This window comes from Tachyglossus aculeatus, chromosome 16 (genome assembly GCF_015852505.1).
Source record: "Tachyglossus aculeatus isolate mTacAcu1 chromosome 16, mTacAcu1.pri, whole genome shotgun sequence".
In the NCBI taxonomy this organism is placed as follows: Eukaryota; Metazoa; Chordata; class Mammalia; order Monotremata; family Tachyglossidae; genus Tachyglossus; species Tachyglossus aculeatus.
The window spans coordinates 43036944-43058471 of record NC_052081.1 but is presented as its reverse complement, the minus strand read 5'-3'; the positions used below and the strand labels follow the sequence as shown (position 1 = coordinate 43058471).

Genomic DNA, 21528 nt, shown 5'->3' with positions numbered 1-21528 from the left:
AACCATACTCCACTCTGCTGCCTGGATCATTTTCCCAGTTTTTTGTGTTTTTTTTAAAAGTGTTTAGTCCACTCTCTCCACTCCTCAAAACCCTCCAGTGGTTGCCCATCCACCTCCACATCAAATGGAATCTTCTAACCAATGACTTTAAGGCATTCAGCTCTCCCCTTCCTACCTGACATTACTAATTTTCCACTACAACCCAACCCACGCACTCTGTTCCTCCAAAGCTTCACTGTTCCTTGATCTCATCGGTCTTGCCGACAACCCTTTGCTCGAGTTTCCCCTCGGACCTCAAACTCCCTTACCACTCGACCTGCCAGGAGGGATGGGCATCCGGTGAGCTGGACTCTCTCTCTGGACCTCCCAGAGGCCATTACATCCCAAGCCCAACCCAGGGTTCCCCATTCAATTGTATTTCGTTCAGTCGTATTTATTGATCACTTAGTGTGCAAAGTACTATACTAAGTGCTAGTACATTCCCACCCACCTGCCAGGTGTCCCAGGGGTGCGGGCACAACACATCACAGCTATGGAGGGTGAGTGGGCCAGCAAGTGTTACCTTAACAGCCACACAGGAGCACGTCCCCCTTCCCTCAACTCCTAAACGCCTCTAATTTGGGGAAATAAGCAGTTTTCTTCTAGGTATAATTGTTTCTTTTCAATTAGGCACTTAATGTTTTCAGCTATCAAATTTGCTGCAGAGAGAATCAAACACAAAGAGCCCGGCTCCCACGGCTAAGTATCATCTCCCTGGGAACTGCAGTCCCTTGTTCCAGCCACCGGAAGGCCCCACGGGGCACCTGAGCTGTAAGCCCCTAAATCAATCTCCTCTCTGTTGGGCACCATAAGGGTGTGGACAGAGGGACACAAAGGCAAGAACGGTCCCACTGCCCCACACCTTCAGAGACAAAGCTGAGGACTTGAGGTTTGGTTCATCCAGGATGCATGAGTGGAGCTGGTAAGATCCATGTGGTTCACAGCACAGAGCAGTGCATTGCTCCAGAGACACCTTACTTGCTACTACCAATCATCGTAGTCCACCTCTACCCTCCCTTTTCTTAATAGTATCTCTTAAGCATTTTCTATGCACCAGGTATTGTACTAAGTGCTGAGGTAGATATAAGCTAATCCACCCTATTTTTCACTATCCCATTCAGCTGCTTGGGTATCTTGTCATCTGTTTCCACCCAGGATTCCACCCATAAGGATGCCAGACTATCACATTCACTCCTGAAGGCAACAGCTAGCAAAAGACTAGTTAGCTATTTGTCAACACAGTCTGGGAGGGAGAAGAGGTAACAGAACCAGTGTAACCTACTGGAAAGAGCATGAGCCTGGGAGTCAGAGTACCTAGGTTCCATTCCTGGCTCTTGCCTGCTGGGTGACCATGGGCAAGTCACTTAACTTCTCTGTGCCTCGGGTCCCTCAAGTGCAAGATGGAGATTCATTCCCGGTTCTCTCTCCTACTTAGACTGGGAGCCCCATGTGGAATCTGTTGATCTCCTATCTACTCCAGAGTTTATTACAGTGCTTGACACATAGTAGGTGCTTAAGTACCACAATTATTGTTATTGTTGTTGTTTTCATTACCCTATTTTACAGAGGAGCACACTAAGGCCCAGACCAGTTCCACATTAAAAGACAGTTCCATCAGGCCAACCTGTCAAACCAGATGCAGAGAGACTGGTGCTTTCTTCCCCTTTCCGTTTATATGTTTAGCTCTCCTTGTCTTCTACGGGAACGCCAAGCTGACAAGCTGGCTGGAGATGTAAGGTTTATAAATTACAATGTAATTTCATTGTACATTTCACATTAATACACTCCCACCAAGGGGGGAAAAAAAAATCACTATTCATGATGAACTGTTTGGGGTGTTATTGAAGATGGGATATGAAATTCATCCTGATTTCCCACTTATTGAGAAGTGTTACCCAATTTGTTGAAAATGTCACATCTCTACGTATTAATTTGCTCCTTAGTGGCACTGATTAAAACAAATGTTCTTCAGCTCTCAAGGCAATGCCACTCATGGTCCCCCAGGTACTTCCAGGTAAGTTAAGCATCTGCTGGCAGATGGAGGATCTTGAAAATTCTTCGAGCCCCACTGGGGAGGGGAAGACGAAGGAGCACTCCCTCCCCCACCTCCCCTGGGGGTGGGGGCACCCTGGACCCATCTCTTTCCTCAAAAAACCCCTCTGTTGGCCTGATCGTGAGCCGCTCGTGTGGCATTCTGGAGACGGGGTTTTAGGCCAAATGGTGAGGCTGCCGGCAGCTCCCAGAAAAAGGAAATGGTGGGCCAGGATGGTGTCTGCTATAATGTACTCTTCCAAGCATTTAGTACAGTGCTTTACACACAGTAAGTGCTCAGTAAATACCATTGAGCAGTAAGTGCTCAGTAAATACCATTGACTAAGAGTTCAGGCCTGGCTACTGTTTCAGAGCAGCTCTGTACAAATGTCCCCTCTTTTCAGGCTTTCGCTCTTCCCACCCAGACCCCGGGGACCAGCCCCTCTTCACTGGCTTGATGAGAACATATGGCCAGCAGCCTGCTGTCCATCTCTCCCCTGATCCATCTCTCGGCCACATAGCCAGTCTCGGGCCAATTGGACCACACCCAGCCCCTCTGCATAAAATCCCCAGGGGCTCCTCATGGCTTTTTAGGAGGTCCCAAAACTCCTGACTACCGGCTGCAAGGTTCTGCCTCTCCTCCTTCTCTGCTCTCAGGAAAACTCATTATCATCTTTCACACCCTCAATTCCCCAACCTCTCATGGACCCCTGCCTACCCTCTCCCTTCAACTCTGGTGAGCCTCACCCCTTCTCCTCCTTCAAAGCCCCCCTAAAACAACCCACCTTCTCCAGTAAGCCACCCATGAACCAGTCATGACTCCCCATGGCCCCCAGGACCCTACTGGTCACTTGCTTGTTATCAGTGCACATATCCACCTGGAGGAATTATTCAACACCTACTCTCAAGGGCCATTGGATATTCTCAGTTCTCCTAGGACATGGAATCTCCGTCCGGACACACTCAACGCTTAGGAAAACCGGGCACCACAGGCCCTTGCCTCTGCCCAGGCCGTGTGTCTGGGCTGCTACTGTTCCTTCATCTGTCATGCTGCTCTCCCCACCAGACAGACACCAGTCACCGGGAGAACACTCCCTGATAGCGTTCTCTCTGAGGTGGAGAGCGAATGACTGTTACAGGACCCATCACCATAACACACAATTCGGAGGGAGCACGACAGAAATTCCAAGGAAGTTTCTTCTCCCAACACACGCCTCTTCCAGGCGCAACACGACTCCCAAGACAATGACCATGTGAGTCGGTTGTGCAATTGCAGCCACAGTCAAGGAAAGATGCTGGTGGGCTTCCAGTCTCTGCCCTTGGCCTGCTCTCACACAATCCTGCACATTCCTCACTCCTGACCTAAAGCTTACAAACCCCCTTCATGCCCTCTGGTCCTCCTAAATTTCCCTGACATCCCTAGCTTTCCCTTCTAGTGTTCACATATGGGTCTATCACCCATGAATTCATCCAGACACCTATGAACATATTGGAATTTTCTGCCTGCATAGCTTCCTGTAGGAACCAAATCCACAAGGGTCACACCTCCTGGGTGCTTAAGTGTCTCCTTGGATCATGTTGGATCCTGCACCTGGCAAGCTTCAGCAGGTTAGCCTTTTTCATTATTGTATTCATTAAGTAATAATAATAATAATAATAATAATAATAATAATGGCATTTATTAAGCACTTACTATGTGCAAAGCACTGTTCTAAGCGCTGGGGAGGCTACAAGGTGATCAGGTTGTCCCACGTGGGGCTCACAATCTTAATCCCCATTTTAGAGATGAGGTAACTGAGGCACAGAGAAGTGAAGTGACTTGCCCAAAGTCACCCAGCTGACAATTGGTGGAGTCGAGATTCGAACCCATGACCTCTGACTCCAAAGCCCGTGCTCTTTCCACTGAGCCACGCTAAGTGCTTACTTAGTGTCAACCACTGTTCTAAGTGCTGGGGTAGGTATGAATTAATTAGGTCAGGCACAGTCCCTAATAATAATGATAATAATAATAATTTTGGCATTTGTTAAGCACTTCCCACATGCCTGGCATTGTACTAAGTGCTGGGGTAGATAAAAGAATCAGGCTGGGCAGAGTGCCTGTCCCACATGGAGCTCATAGTCTTTATCCCCATTTTACAAATGAGGGAAATGAGGCCCAAGGTCACACAGCGGACAAGTGGCAGAGCTGGGATTAAAATGCAGGTCCTTCTAACTCTCAGGCCCAGGCTCTATCCACTAGGTTCCACCGCTTCTCTAGTGACCAAACCACGCTTCGCATTGTCTGGTCTTCCAGTCCCTTCCTGAAGATACTGCCAGGACAAACAATGTCACATTGCCTAGCAAAGCACCGCAATGCCTAAGGAAAATCAGAGGGATTGAAACACATCATTTCACAGCTACTTAATGAATGTTTTCAATGTGCCAAGCACTGGGGAGAATCTAAGGGGAATCTAGGGGGAAATCACCTAACTTGGGCCTCCCCTCCAGGGTGCAGCTGGACTTTGAGGGAGGTTCAGGTGGGAGGCTACTAGGGCAGGTGCCTCTGGGCATGAGCAAGCAAAAATCTCAAGGTCAGTCAGTCATTCACATTTATTGAGCGCTACTATGTGCAGAGTACTATACTAAGCACTCGGGAGAGTAGAATATAACAGTATAACAGAAGGCAGACAGGTGGACATCAAGTCAGGGGAGCCACCAAGTTAAGGTTCTCGGTCCAGATCTGGCCCACTGGAACCGGCCAGCAAAGTGTCTGGCGCCCCGGACTCGGCCTCCCAAACTGCAAAACCAGAGTGGGGGCGGGGATGGGGTGAGGAGGACAGTGCCTGGCTGGCTCAGCATCCTTTACGTAGTCTTGGCGATGTCAGTTGGAGCCCCGCCCGGAAGCAGCTCCATTAACACGGAGCAGCCTGGAACATTATTCAATTATTTTTAACGTATCGGGTCTAGTACGGGTTTGGATATTGGACACGTTTTTCTCTTTTTGCCTTTTTTTTTCATCTTTTTGCTTCTTCCTCGCAGCAGGCAGCTGGGAACTGGCTCTTTTCCACCTGACTTCACCTTTGCTTTGATATAAATAAATTGTAATTAAATTACCTGCATTTCCCAGAAATCAGACTTTGGGAGTGCAAGCAGAAATGCCAAGAAATAAACCGAGCGAGTAAAGACATGGACAGGTTGTCGATTTTTAAAAGTCCATCAAAGCATCATGTTTTTGTGGGAAACAAGGCGGTGGGGCGGATGACTTCTGGGTCTGGGCCAGGGGGATTGGGGCCCGTCAGAAGACCTGGTCCAGCTGAGATGAGGGCCCTTGCCCTTTCCCAGAGATCCTGAGAGTAGGCTAGGCAGCTCCTGCTCTGTGGAGGCAGGGGATTGAACTCCATGACCTCGAGGGCCCCCTGCCTGTCTGGGGCTTCAATAATAAACTCTGGAGGGCCTTGTCATTGGGGAAGAAGCCCAGAAAAGGAGAATGTTTCTGGAAGGCACCAAATGTTTCCTGCCCATGGAAGAGGTTCTATGCAAGGATGAAAGGAGCTGCCATGTTGTGACTGTGGGGCAGACGAGGAAACACATGCATTTCTTCTTCCCCATCTATCCCTGGGAGACCTGGGCTCTAATCCCGGCTCTGCCATCTGACGGTTAGGTGACCTGGGGTGAGGTCTTAACTTCTCTAGGCCACAGGTTCCTCATTTGTAAAATGTGGTAAAAATCCCTGGTTCTCTCTCCTGCTTAAGACTGTGAGCCCCATGTGGGGTAGGGACTGTGCCAGATCTGATTATCTTGAATCTACCCCAGAGCTTAGTACAGTGCATCACAATGTTATTTATTGAGTGTTTGTGTGCAGAGCACTGTACTATGAGCTTTGGATAGTACAATGTAACAGAGTTGGTAGACACATTCCTTGCCCACCTCCTCAGATGCAGACTGTGCATCCTTCAGGGGCCAGGTACCTGGTCCATACCTTGCTGGGGATTTCGTTTCCAGTGCTTAGTGTGCACCTCATATGGTGCACCTCATAAGATCTAAATAAATGTTATTCCTGCTACTACCATTGCTGCTACTCAGCATGCAGCCTTCTGCATTATCCTCCCCACCCTCTCCTCCCCTCCCTCAGACAATCAAGAACCCTGGGGCTCCATCAATCAATGGTTTTTCTTGAGCACTTAATAAATAATAATAATAATAATAATAATGGCATTGTTAAGTGCTTACTATCTGCCAAGCACAGATGAAGAAACTGAAGCCCAGAAGTCTAGTGACTCACCCAATGTCACACAGCAAGCAAATGATGGAGCTGGAATTAGAATCCAGGCCCTCTGATTTCCAGGCCTGGGCTCTTTCCACTGGGCCACATTGCTTCTATGGTTCTCTTCTATGGTAGAGAAGCAGAATGGCTCGGTGGAAAGAGCCTGGGCTTTGGAGTCAGAGGCCATGGGTTCAAATCCCGGCTCCGCCACTTGTCAGCTGTGTGACTTTGGGCAAGTCACTTCACTTCTCTGGGCCTTAGTTCCCTCATCTGGAAAATGGGGATTAAGACTGTGAGGCCCCCATGGGACAACCTGATCACCTTGTAACCTCCCCAGCACTTAGAACAGTGCTTTGCACATAGTAAGCACTTAATAAATGCCATCATTATTATCATTATTATTACTGATTCCTGTGCTTGGCACACAGCAACTGATGAACACTGGAATTATTATCGTTACTGGATTTAGTGGCAGGACTGAGTGGGACCACCATCATGAAAGAGGAGATCACCAATCCTAGTTCTAGTAGCCAAGTTCCCCCCCCCACCAGCTAGTGCCCCCGTAGCTACCTTTACTCTGTCAGGGCCAGCACTGCACTGTTCACATTGGGGAGTTTAGCCTGTGCCCGCCCCATGCTTTTGAAGGGTCTGCGCCTCAAGCAATTCCAGCCATGTCACCCCGTCATCCCTGGATCAGTGGGCTGCCTAAGCCTCAGACCATAAGACAAGATCACACCACCACAGCACTTACGTATGTATGACAACAATAATAGTTATGGTACTTGTTAAGCGCTCACTATTTGCTAAATACTGTGGTAGATACAAGGTAATCAGATTGGACAATCCCAAACCCACATGTGGCTCACAGTCTTAATCCCCATTTTAGATGAGGTAACTGAGGTCCTGAGAAGTGAACTGACTTGCCCAAGGTAACAACAGACACGTGGTAGACCTGTGAGGTACACATTCTGCATCATAAATTATTTATAATAGTGTCTGTTACACCCTCTAGACTGTGAGCTCGTTGTGGGAGGGGAACGAATCTACCAACTCTCTCATATCATACTCTCCTTAGTACTTAGCCCAGTGCTCTGCACATAATAAGTGCTCAATAAATACCATTGATGAGGAGAATGATGATGACAACCACCAAGTTCTGGGACCTCATCCAAGCACCAAAGCAACCACTCAACTTGGCACAGCTATGCTAGATGGGACCTCGGGGAAAGAACGAGTTACATCAGGAGACCCAAATGGGTGCTGGACAATAGATTTGGAAATCAAAAACAAGGAGGGCAGATGAAACACTTTCAGGGTGTGATAAAGCCTCTGAGAGAGTTGCGACCTAACTGAAAACTGGGAGCCAAGGGCTGAGGACATACCAACATGGTGCACTGCCATCAGTGGAGTGGCTTTGTGAGCAAACGTTGCAAATGGAAAAAGTGATGAGAAAACAAAAGGAAAAATGAGGCCAGGTCCTACAAACATTAATCATAACAACAGAGCAAAGGGCAGCCATCTTGTGGGCCCTGAGTGGCTGGGACTGTGGGTATGGCATTGGCAGTTTCTGCCACACACACGTCCTTCCAGGGGACCCTGATCATCCAGCATCTACCAACTCTTAAGCACTTAGCCCAGTGCTCCACACATAGTAAGTGCTCAGTAAATACCACTGATTGACTAGGTCTCTTCCAAACATGTCGGACAACTGTCCAGTGCCCTCCTGTTTTCCCCAAGGACCAGCCTCACCACTGGTCCTGGTCACCAACCCGTCCCATCCCTGGGTGATCGCTCCGTTCCCTCTGCTCCGGTCTCAGTCTACAGCTGCTCCCCAGAGCATCTGCAGCCAAGAGCCTTTCCACTCACAAGCATCTTGCCCCTGGTTTGGGTTGTCAAAGCCCCATCTCCCACAAGCCCCCACCAAGGAAGTCTCTAATGCCAATATGTTGGGTGGGAGGGTGGTTTGGCAAGTCCCCACCCAATGGCAACTCTGCAGGGCCTTGAGTCCACCCCGAGGCCCCAGGTCCTCCCTCAGTTTACACGGCCCCCGTCACCTAGGCATGGGGCACAGCTGAGGTCCACACTCCCTCAACCTGATTGTGTCCCTGAGCAGGCACGTGAAACAGGAGACACGGGCCGGCAATGGGAGCCAACCCATCTGGGCCCAAGACCCTACTGGCACCCCCAACAAACATCCAAGCAGACCCAACCCCCAGTGGCTCCTCGCTCCCCTTCCCCCATCTGCTGCCCCGGGTTATTCCCAGAGCCGCCCAGTACCAATAACATGCATTGGCGGGAGGGTGATCAGCGTGGTTTGGGCAGGCGAGCGGACTTACCTTCGTAACTGCCGTGGAAGCCTTGTGCGCTGACAGCATAGTCACTCACGAGCCACAGGGAGAGGGTGGAGCCTGTGCTGACGATGGGGGCCGGAAGCTGGAAACCCGTCAGCCTGAAAGACACGCAGATGGACCGTTGGCTGAAAACACTGCCCCATAGCCTCATCCCTTCCCCTTCCTCGCCCTTATCTTGCTGGCCATCTCCCTGCTAGACTTGAAGCTCCTCGAGGGCAGGGGTGGTGTCTGTTCTACTGGGCTCTCCTTAGCACTTGGAACAGCACTCTGCATGTAGTAAGCATTCAATAAATACTAATGATTAATTAATAATTATGGCATTTGCTAAGCACCTACTCTGTGCTGAGCATGGTGCTAAACATGGGTTAGATATAAGGCAATCAGATCAGACACAGGCCCTGTCCCACAAGGAGCTCATGGTCTACTAAGCGGGAGGGAGAACAGGGGCTGAATCCCTATTTTTCAGATAAGGAAAAAGAGATCCAGAGAAGTGAAGCAACTTGCCCAAGGTCTCCCAACAGGCAAGTGGCAGAGCTGGTATTAGAACCCAGCTCCCCTGACTCCCAGCCCCGTGCTATTCCACTAAGGACTGCTGCTTCTGGACAGGGGATGATCCAACTAAAAGCCAGCCATCCTCAAGAATTCTCTTGCCGAATCATCTCCCTCTCTTCAACAACTCCTCCCCCGCCTGCTCAAAGTACAGAGACCAAGGACCGCCTCTTCCCTTGCCCCTCCCTCCTCCCACCCCTCTAGCCTCTCGGGGGTCTGAAAAAACATTTATCAGGCCCTTAACATTTCCCCACCTGTTCAGTGAGACACTCCATTTCCAAGGGAGTCTGCATGGGGCACTATAAAAGAGAATCTAATCACTGCACCTCATTACCCAGAGAACAAATCACCACAAAAATAAAAATAAAAGCCTGTGTTCTACATAGAATAAAAAAGAATAATTAACAATCAAGCAAGTCGGTGACAGCTTGACAACCTGATTACGGAGAGGAAATGCAGCAGGCGGAGGGGCGTGAGAACGAGCAAACCTCTCGGAAACGCTCGACATCCTCAGGGACTTCGGATGGGGTTTCAGTGAGTGCCTTCTCAGGATGACTGGGAGCGAACCCCTGTCTCTCAGGGCCGGTCTCTATTGGACAGAATCGCCCACCTGTCCCTTCGGGGGTGGGTCCCACCAGTGCCAGGAGTGGGCGGTGGTTAAGTCTGCCAACCCTCAACCAACACACCTGATTCTCCTCAATCACGGAGGCTTTGTTCACGCAGAACCCAGTGATAAATTCAGATTGTGGTATTCATGAGATGTTTCCCCGTGCAAGCTCACATGTCCCCTCACACCAGGTCCTCCCCACCCCACCTCCCGGCCAACCCCATCCAGGGCAGAGAAGGGTTCTCCTAGCATCTACCAACTTTATTATACAGACTCTCACTAGTGTTTAGTACAGTGCCCTGCACGCAGTGAGCAGTCAATACATATGATTAGATAATTGGCTGAATTATCTGCAAAGGTTGGAATCCTGCAAAGACTGTGAGCTCATCAGGGGAAGGTAAAAACTTCCAGATCTCCACTTCTTTCAACTGACGAGTCTAAATGTGGTGCGGACAGGGACGGCATCAGTCTGAATAATGAAATCAGACAACCTGGGTTTGAAAACCTTATTAGACAAACATGCCAAAGTTATCTCGGGGAAGACAATAAAGTTGTACATTTGTGAAATATGTTCACTGTCCCTGACCGTCAGCTCTAAAACGCTGTGGGAGGCTGCCTTCAAAAGCAATCTGTTATTTATGATATATTTTAATACTCAAAGTACTCAGATTCATCTTTATTGAGCCCTTGTTTTCTTGGTCCCTGACCTGCATCTTGCGGCAATCCTTTCTGGACACTTCCGTGGGGCACAGACTTTTCCTGGGGACGTTTTTCCCAACTGGGGCATTCAAGGCCTTCCCCACACCCCACTCCCCCTCTGCTTGGCCTGGCATCCCACTCATTCCACCCCACTCCCACTCTCTGCCACATCTCTCCCTCCAATCCCACATTCTGTCACTTCTGTGCATTTGGGTCTGTACCTTTTGGGCACTCGATATTTCATCCCACCCTCAGTTGCATAGCATTTATGTACTTATCCCTAATTTGTTTATTTGTCTGTCCTCCTCTCCACGAGACTGTAATCTCTTTGTGGGCAAGGAACATGTCTACCAACCCTGTTGTACTTTCAAGTCTGCACAGAGTAAGCACTCAGTATATACCACTGATTGATTGATTAATTGATTCAAGAGAAGAAGTGTGGCCTAGAGAAAAGAGTGTGGTTGTCAGGGGTCCAGGATTCTAATACCAACTTTGCTTGCTGTGGGGCAAGGAATGTATCTGTTCTATTGTACTCTCCCAAACCCTTAGTACAGTGCTCTCGCATGGTAAGTGCTCAAAAAATATGATTGACTGATTGATGCCTGGTTTCTCCCCGTACCACCACCCCAACTTAAAAGGTGAAGGATTTTTAAGTTTTTCTTAAGGCTGAGAGTAGTGGTGGCCAGCAGGATGAGAGGCCCATGGAACCTCTGCCACCTCCCCATTGGCATAGCCAGTGTCAGCGGCGCTCACAGAGTGGCAGTGGGGGGATGTCAGCGGGGCTTCTCCTGGAGTTAGAACAGTGAGCCACTCTGGCTGAGCAGGGTGATACAGCACCCAAAGGCCCCCAGAGGCCCCCTTCACCACTGGACCTGTCAGAATCTGGCCTTCTCCGGCCTTACGAGAAGCAGCGTGGCTTAGTGGAAAGAGCCTGGGCTTGGGAGTCAGAGGACAGGGGTTCTAATCCCGACTCCACCACTTGTCTGCTGTGTGACCTTGGGCAAGTCACTTCACTTCTCTGGGCCAGAGTTTCCTTATCTGTAAAAAGGGGATTAAGACTTTGAGCCCCATGGGGGACAACCTGATTACTTTATATCTCCCCCAGTGTTTAGAACAATGCTTGGCACTTAGTAAGTGCTTAATGAATACCATTATTATTATTATTCTACTCTGTTTCTGGATTTAGAGTCTTTCATCTCTCCTACTGTGTCTGTCATCAAATCCCATCCTGCTTTATTTATAGATTGTAGCCTCTGGAGGGCTGGGGACCAGGAGTAACTCTCACCAGGGTATCTGTTCCCAGCATTTAGCACAGTGCTCTGCACACAATGAGGGTGTAATACCTCCCATGACTATTGCTATTCCTTGTAAGGGGGCGTGAGGAGATTAGGGAGAGGAGAGGGGAAATCCCTTGAAATTGAATGACTCCACATTTTGGCTAATGCTTATTGTGACTCCCACATAAAAAAAAAAAATAGGATTTTCTCACACTAATGTGGCAGAAAGGATCACTGCAGCAGACGGATTGGGGATGATCCCCATGGATCCTGGCAGGCGGGTGGGTGGGCCTGCTGGTTTGAGGGGATTCTGGCCACGTTCCCTGGGAGCAGAGCAGGGGGAGGGCATGAGGTTAGGCGTCCATATCTGCGGTGAGAACTTGGTCTGGAGTGGACCGAATCAGGCACCAACCTCCTGGAGGCACAATGGGAATGAGGCTTTTCTTTCAGAACCACAGACCAGCAGCACAACCTAGTGAAAAGAACTAGGACCCAGAATCAAGGAAGCTGGGTTCTAATCCTGGCTCTGCTGCCTGACCTGGAGTAAGTCACTTCACTGATCTGGGTCTCAGTTTTCTCATCTGAAAAATGGAGGATTAAGACTGTGAGCCCCACGTGGGACATGGATTGGGGAGTTTCTCCGCTGGCCAAGAATACGGCAGGGTGGATTTACCCGGAGTTCTGAGTTCTTCACATCCCCAACAACACCCCAGCAGCCCCTCTGTCCAACCCCCTGGGCAGCTGCTCCCTGATGGGAGGGCAGGGGCTTGGGGCTCCTGTGTCTGGCTCCGGGACTAGTCAAAGGCACCAAATCAAAGCCATTTCCACTCTCCTCCGGTAATGGTAATCACAGGGAGGGCAAACAAGCACAATAGCTGGCCATGAGGCAGTGTGCCTAGAGCCCGACAGTAATCAGTCCTTGGATTTCTAAAGGGCAGGTCCCCACGGAGAGCAGAGCAATTTTGCATGGTTCTCAGCCCAGCCTGGAGGGGTGAAAGAAGAGAAGAAATGGGAGGAGAGTCTGGGGAGAGAGATCAAGACCCAGAGAGTCGTGGTGACTAGGAACAGGGCAGGAGCAACGCCAGGTGCAGCATACAAAGGAAAGGGGACGGTCCTGTTTGGGCCAGACCAGTCAGTTTAGCATGGCAAGAGGGCAGACTTTTGAACAAAGCCGCCCTGATGGAGGAAAATATTCTAAATTTGCTCCAACTGGGCAAAGTCAACAGTAGCAAGGGCAAGGTGGTGTCCCTAGGGGAAAACGGGGCATCTCTTAACCTATCGAGGAGAATCAGAGGCTTCGGGACCAAGACCCCGTGTGGAGGAGTTGATTCTAGTGCTAGTGGCTTGTGCAGCAGTCCTGCCGATCGGCTTTCCACCAGGGCACCAAGTGCGAGGAGGGGGAGGCAGATGGGGGTGCAGCATGTAGCAAAGTGTCTGCAGGTGATTTATATCCCAACGCCCCCTAGGGCCACAGGGAAAAGACCAGTCCCACAAATCGACTGCAAAAATTGGCCTGAGGGCAGGGGTCACAGTGGACCCAAAGTGGAATAAGCCAGCAGTCTAAAATTGTTATTGGACAGATGTTGGCTAGTTCCTGAGGGTCAAGGCAGATAGGACTAGGAAAGCAACTCTATCATGCTAATCACTCAATGGGACTACCTCACTGAAGGACTCTGTCTGGTTTTGGTCACCTCCCTTTCAAAGAGATGTCCAGAAACTGGAAAGAGTCTAGAGAAGAGAGAGACAGTGATTAGTAAAATAGGTCCCTCAAGGAAGGGTCAAAGGGAACAGGGCTGTTCAGTTTGAAGGGAATATTTGGTGTATCTGTTAAGCCCTTTACTATTGACTGAGCATGTAGTAAGTGCAGGAGTAGATGTAAGCTGATTAGGGTGAATCACTAAAATCTGTATCTTGTGGGCACTTGACATTCACCCCATCCTCAGTCCCACAGCATTTATATTCATATCTATAATTTATTTACATTCATGTCTGTTTCCCCTTCTAGACTAACTCGTTGTGCGCAGGGAATGTGTCTACCAACTCTGTCAGATTGTATACTCCCAAGCATTTAGTGCAGTGTTCAGCACACAGCAAGTGCTAAATAAATACCACTGATTGATGGGTACAGTCCCTGTCCCATGGGGAGCTAATCAGGACACCAGGAAGGTCTTTTAATCCCAGAGGGCAATTGATTTCTCTCCATGTCTCCAGAGGGGCAGGGAAGAAGAAATGTCTTTCTAAATCCCATATATTCTTGCTCTAGATTTATCGGACTTATCAGATTTATCACTCCTTCCTGTCTACCTTTTATAGCACCATCCCAGTTCAAACTCATGCCTTCACCCTCATCCCTCAAACACTAAGTGATGATCATATCCCCTTTTCCTTCTTCCACTTATCTGAGGATTAGTGTCCATCTCCCCTACAAGACTGTAAGCTCTTTGTGAGCAGGGATTGTGTTTAATTATATTATCCTCTGGAGGCACCTAGTACAGTGCTCTGCCCCCAGTAAGGGCTCAGCAATTACTATAGAAGGATTGATCACCCCTAAAATCAAGTCCTCACCATGCCCCAGCTGGACTACTGTGATAGCCTCACTATCGGTCTCCCTGCCTCCAGCCTCTTCCCCATGTAGGGGTCCAGAGAAGTCTTCTGCTTGGCTTCCACCAACGTAATCCTGCATCTCTTTGGGCTGACACCCCACCTCTCAGCATGCATGTTCCTTAGCCTGTTTTGTGTTCCACCATATAGATTTCACTGGCTTTCTGTTTGGGCTGTAGGGTTGAGTCCATTGTGCCTTGCTTAACTTATTTATCAGGGGCCCTCTGATCTGAGTCATGCTCTGCATTCCAGCCCTAGCATTTTCTGGTGGCAGACTTGGAGGTTGCCTTCTTGGCAGTCACACCTGTGAGCCACCCACAGCACTTTCGAACATATCGATTCACATTACTATTCAAGCACTTACTGACTCACCTATCCATTTTCCACTTTTTGCTCTTATGCATAAGTCATTATCAGAATAATGTGGTATTTTGCTATGCTCTCACTATGTACCCAACACTGTACTAAGTACAGGGGTAGATACAGGACAGTCAAACTGGTCACAGTCCCTGTTCCCCATGGGGCTCACATTCTAAAGTGCAGACAAAATAATAATAATAACTGTGGTATTTGTTAAGCACTTATTAATCAATCGTATTTGATTTATTACATACTAGGAATTCTACTAAGTGCTGGGGTGAATACAAGCAAATTGAACACACCGCCTGTCCCCATCTTAATCCCCATTCTACAGATGAAGTAACTGAGTCCCAGAGAAGTGAAATGACTTGCCCAAGATTACACAGCAGACAAGTGGCAGAGCTGGAATTAGAACCCAGGTCCTTCTGACTCCCTGGTCCAAGCTCTATCCACTAGCCAGGGAATCTGCACTCCTCATTTCCCCGCCTGGGGCCCATACCTAGCAGGAGCTTCTCTGGGAGCCTGGTGGACACACGGAGAACAATAATTAATAATAATGGGATTTTCAGATGGCGTCAGGAGATGCCATCATATCTGGGTGCTAGACTCCCTCCCTGCGGAATTCTCCCAGCTCTGCCTCTGGCCAGCTTGGTGACCTTTGACAAATCTTTTATTGGCCACACAGCACTTATGTCCTGTGCCTCAATTACCTCATCTGTAAAATGGGGATTAAGACCATGAGCCCCATGTGGGACAACCTAATTACCTTGTATCTACCCCAATGTTTAGAACAGTGCTTGGCACACAGTAAGTGCTTAAAAGCCATCAACATCATTGCCAAAACTTACTTTACTGTCTGTCTTTCCCTTGTAGACTGTAAGCTTCTTGTGGACAGGGAATGTATCTACCAACTCTGCTAGTATCCTCCCAAGAGCTTAGTATAGTGCTCTGCACACAGTAAGCACTCAATAAATATGATTCATTGCTCCCTTGCCTTCTCTGGGCCCCAGTTTCCTCATTTGAAAAAAAAAATGGTGATTCAAAACCTGTACTCCCTCCCTCAGACCATGAGTCTGATTGGGGATAGGGATGACAGTGCCTGAATCTATCCAGCACCTAGCACAGTACTCGGAACATAGTTAGTGCTTAAACACCACCACGATTATTATTCTGGGTGTCCGGTCTTGACTTGGACTGCAATCCCCACACATTCTGACAGCTCCGGCTCAATCTCGCCCAGGGCCAAATGGGATGGGACCACCACCACTTCCTTCCCAGATGCATTTGATGAAAACTCCTCAGACCGCATCATTAACCATGATTCTAAACCGTGCAGCATCCAACTGGAGATTTTCCACTCACAAAGACAACGTGATCAGGCCAATTTCCCAACAAAATCTGCCACTAGCAGGCGAATTACTGTGCTAAGCGCCGGGGAAGATTTAAGTCCTATATAGCCCACTTGGGGTTCCTGATCTCAAGGGGAGGGAGAACAGGTGCTTCACCCCCATATAACAAGTTAGGAATCTGAGGTCCAGAGAAGGCAAAAGATTTGCCCAAGTTCACATGGCAAGCAAGTGGCAGGGCTGGGATTAGGACCCAGGTCTCCTGACTCCCCAGCTTGTGGCCTTCCCACCAGGCCACTGCAGGAGAGGGCAGAGATTGATCAAGACCGCTACAGAAATGTACAGCCCCCTATCAAGACCCAAACACCAGTTTAAAGATGACAGGAGAATGGCCTGTCCTAAAGCCAAGACAATTTCCCGCTGCACCTCTGTGATTCCCCTGGCCTCAGTAAGCCACACGGACACTTGGCTCTCATTATTCCTCTCCACCTCGTGATCATTGAGCCTGCCCAGCTGCCTGAAAATTAAGTTCATTTTAATAAACCATCAGCTCAGTCACTGCTAATCCTGAATGTGCTTACCATATATTTTCCTGCAAGGACTGCAGTGATCATAAAAAAAAATAATAATAACACCATTTCTCTTTCTTGCTTATGCACAAACTCTGCCATAAATAATCCGGGAGATTTGCATATTACTACCCTGCTTTATTGGAGCTGAGTGAACCCACCGCAGCATATCAGACTAGACTGTTGAGCAGTAAAACCATCCCCACCACCAACTGGCTACAAGTATTTGGTCACTTCAACTGACCAGGAGGACTTGTCAGTCTATAGATTGCAAGTAGAGTGACCTAGTGAATAGAGCACGGGCCAGGGAGCCAGAGGACCTGGGTTCTAATCCCGGCTCCTCCACTTGTCTACTCTGTGGCACTTCACTTGTCTGTGCCTCAGTCACCTCATCTGTAAAATGGGGATTATGACTGAACTCTATGTGGGACAGGGACTGTGTCCAACCCAGTTATCTTGTATCTACCCTAGTGCTTAGTACAGTGCCCGGAATACAATAAGCACTTAAATACCACTATTATTGTTATTATTATTATTAGATTTGGCTAGACTGGGAAACACAAAGCAGCCTGAGAAAACAAAGCCTAGATCATTGAAACACACTGGGAGAAAGGTGCATTTGACACATTCAGGTTGGTTGGAAGCAAAAAAATGGCCCCACGGAGACCGGATAGCAGTAGAGCCAGGCCTAGAACTCAGGTCCTCTAAGCCCCAGGCCCATGGTCTTTGCACTAGGCCACACTGCTTCTCATTATCTCAAGCTGCCTTAGTGATTGATTGATGGTACTCAAGGGCTTATTATGTGCCAAGCACTGTTCTAAATGGAGTAGTGAAAGTGAATCAGGTTGGACACAGTCCTTGTCCCACATTAGTCTCACAGAATAATAGGAGGGAGTAGGGTTGAGTCTCCATTTTACAGCTGAGGTAACTGAGGTCCAGAGAAGTGAAGTGACTTGCCCAAGGTCATACAGAAGACATGGCAGAGTTGGGATCAGAATCCGGTCTTCTGAATTCCACTAGGCCACACTGCTTCTCTGACTTACAAAACATAGTGGACTTACAAAACCCTAAAGGTGTGAGAGCTATCCAGAGGTCACCTAATCCAGCACCCTACCTCTGGGCAGAACTGAACCAGCAAGATTATCAGACATGTGAGAAAGAACTTCTGACAGGTAAAACAAAGCCAATCAATTGGTTGGATACCAAGCCCGAGGGGCTCACACAGGCGGTCACCCTGCCTCTATGACCAGGTAGATTTTTCTATCAGCTCGGTGACAGGGTCTGATGGAGAAAGAACTCCAACCAGAGAATATTTATCAGGAACTGATTTTGCTCCCCAGACAGGGAAAAACCTGGAGATAGAAATCATCGTCTCCTGGACCCTTCTCCTTGGGGCATAGAACAGTGCTTGGCACAGTTTTCGTGTTCCACAAGTACCATTTTACTAATATTACCTTCCCTGTCAACAAATCAGAGGGGCTAAAGGACAGGGTAACAGATCTGCCCAGGCTCATGGCTCCTTGGGAGGGTGGCAGGTGGGGACGAAAGGATGGCAGGGCCAACCCCATCTGATTGTGGTGGGGCTAGAGCAGTTTAAAATATTCCAGTTCAAGTGGGCTGCTAAGCAACCCTCCTGGGACTACAAACCTCACACCTTCAGTGGCACCTGGAGGGTAAGGGGCAGTGGGACAGCAATCCCTTCGAGCTAAGCTCCTTGTCGAAAACCTCATCAAGTCCAGGGGAAGCTGGAAGCTTCCCTACAGGGTGACTCCATGCACACAAGTCAGAGCAACACTCCACAACACTGTGGCAGGTCAGGAAATGGTTTCCTCAAACCATCCCAAAAATTAGGGGGTAAGAGGGGAGGGCAGAAGGCAGGCAGGGTGAGAGGAAGCCTCAGGGACCTTCCGTCAAGGTAGCCAACTGCCAGCAGGGCTCCACCAGGGGTTGATGAAGGAAGCATTAATGACACCTCTGGCCGGGAGGACACAGACGGGGCAATCGATAGTGTTAGAAGAGAAGATAAGTCCCCTCGGGGCCGCGTCCAAAATAGGCACTGGTTCTGGGGTGTTTCTCCGTGTTTCTCCCTTTGTTTCGATCGATAATTTAGAGTTTTTTGGCAGTAAGGGTTACTTTCGCACAGGCCGATCCGGAGCGTCGTGCTTCTTCTTTTTGTTCCTCCACTTTATATTTCATAATAAACTTTTTTAAGCTCTCCCAGTACCATATTTTTTTATCTTTCCAATTGATTCTTTGTGAAATGAGCAACTCAAGTGCCATTTATCTATTTAATGGAGATGGATGAGAAAGGAGGAATGACGAGGGTATCACCCAACTGAATCATCTCCATTTTTAAGGCATGTATGATCCCTCTGTATGTGTCTCTCACAGATCTGACACCAACCTGAAAATCTACTTGAAGGGTTTGAATTGTCCACTGAATTTGGGATTAGAAACTCAGAAGCAGCACAGGAATTCTTCAAAGAAATCTATTCCACTGGCATTTCTTGGCCCACAGAATATCAAACTCTAGGACTCTCCTTGAGCCCCTCAAGGGACAGGGTTCCTTTCTGATTATCAGCTGTATACTCTTTCCCAATCGATCAAACAATCAATGGTACATATTGAGTGCTTACTATGTGTGGAGTACTGTACTAAAGTGCTTGGGAGTGTACCACAGAATTAGTGGACACATTCCTTGTCCATAACAAGTTTACAGTCTAGAATCTAAAGTCCCAGTGCTTAGTATTTTGTCCTGCAAATAGAAAACACTTCATAAATACTACTACTATTACTATTACTACAGTGCTTTGCTCCTAGTGCTCTAGGCCAAACCCCTACACCTAGAGCAGTCCAGGTATCTGCTTCTCCCCAAGAAGTGCCCTGCTGGGGACAGTTGAGGGGGGCTCTGCTCCAGTTATCCCAAGTCCCGGAGGTGCTTTGAGTGAGCAGGAAGCCAGGGACTTCACAGCCTGAATGGTTCTGGATTGGGTATTCCCCTGAGGGAAATGCTCAGAGGTCATCTCATCCAACCTCAAGGGCCTAAGCCATCACAGACACACTGGGAATCTTTCCTCCTCCAGGAAGCCTTCCCTGAGCAATTCCCAACTCCCAAAGGTGTATCAATCTAACAGTCATCCTGCCACTTAGATACTGATATCCATCCTTAACTTTCATATACATACACACACCCAGAATAGATCATTGAATTTATATTTATATGCAGGCCATGTTCAATGATTTCAGTATTTCATCCTGGCACATTTGCCCTACCCCCCAACTGATGTCTTTTCCTCCCAAGCTCTTACTGTTTTGAATAATTTTGCCTGCCTCCCAACTCAATCAATCAGTGGTATTTACTGAGCACTTACTATACACAGAGGACTGTATTAAGCACTTGGGAGAGTACAATATAATCGACTTGGGAAGATATGCTCTCTGCCCGCAAGGATCTTTCAGTCTAGAGATCGTTTACGGTCAGACCACAAGCTCCACGAGGGCTGAGATGTTGCTTCGGTGAGACTCACCCAAGCGCTCAGTACAGTTTATGGCCCTGGGTGTATGCTTGCGCTGCCCTATTGATCCAAGTTCTCCAGGGGGCGGAGACCTCCCATCAGCCACCGCTCCCCTCTGCCCCTTGGAGACTCGGGACCAGGAACAACATGGTGGTTCTGGCATAACACAAGCATCGGACTCAATGCTTAGCGCAGTGCCCAATGCTCAATAGAGTGATTGGCACAGAATAAGCACTTAATAATTAGAACAGTGCCCAGCACTTAAAACAGTGCTTTGCACATAGTAAGCGCTTAATAAATGCCATCATTATTATTATTATTAATAATAATAATAATTTCTATTACTCAATGGCCATGTTAGATTGAGGCATCATGTAAGAGGGAGAAAAAAACCCAACACAGGGCATTCATGCCAGTGAAAGCAGTCCATGTCTCTCTTCCTCCTGCGACTCATCAATGGCATAAAGCTTCGTTTGCCTAAGAGGGTGCCCTGCAGCCGCCCCTGCCCCCCCCCCCCCGCCCCACCACAACTGCTTATTGTGGGTGCTCCAGGGCCTCTGGCACTCCTTCCTTTACAGCAGAAGTCTCTGCCTCTCTGCTCTCTGGCAGGTTGGAAGTAATTCTGCTGAGAGTATCTGAAATCAATGAGGCCAAAATGTATGCATCTGTTTACATAATTCACCCTGCCTGGACCATTGTCAGGCAGCCTCCAGGGTTGGAGAGAGAACTCAAGCAAGAAATATTCATTAAAAATTATCCAAAAGTCTCTCCCTGTATCTCTCCCCTCACCTTCCCTCCTTTGGGAAAACATCCATCCCCTGGCTTGTGTTGGATTCAGGGTCTCGGCAGAGGAACCTCAGGATGGGGTCATACTGGGCTTTCCAGCCTCCTCCCCTCTCTGCCTCTGACTCCTTCAGTTACCCCCTCTCCTCCACCTCCACTACTGGTACTCTATGTCATCTCCCTGAGCCACCCCCAACCTTCCTTCACCAAGGCCACATCCCTTTCTTCTTCCATTCAGCCTTTTCTGAGCACCCATGGAGCCTCAAGGGGCTGTCTACTCAACAGTTCCAAAGAATCCAATAAACAACAAAGTAAAAAGCCCATCAAATATCCCAAGGAACATTGCCAAGGCCTTTACCAGGTCAGACCAATGATCCATCCGGCCCAGTTTTTCTGACTGTCTCCATGGCAACAGGATACTTGGTAGTGCCAGGTGGTGCCTTCCACTCCATTTCTTGCCACCCAACACCAACTACAGAGAAAAGCCCAGAAGGCAATGCATCTCCTCCAAGAGGTCTTCCCTGACTAAGCCCTCATTTTGTCTTTTCCCACTCCCTT

The 21528-nt window shown here is 48.6% G+C and overlaps 1 protein-coding gene across 1 annotated transcript in view; it reads right to left on the bottom strand.

Moving 5' to 3' along the window:
* CSMD2 (CUB and Sushi multiple domains 2) overlaps nucleotides 1–21528 on the bottom strand; it is a 313956-nt gene that overhangs the window by 269727 nt on the left and 22701 nt on the right. Inside the window, exon 7 of the mRNA XM_038758637.1 lies at nucleotides 8650–8762. Coding sequence (XP_038614565.1) covers nucleotides 8650–8762 — 113 coding nt within the window. The remainder of the gene's footprint in view (nucleotides 1–8649; nucleotides 8763–21528) is intronic.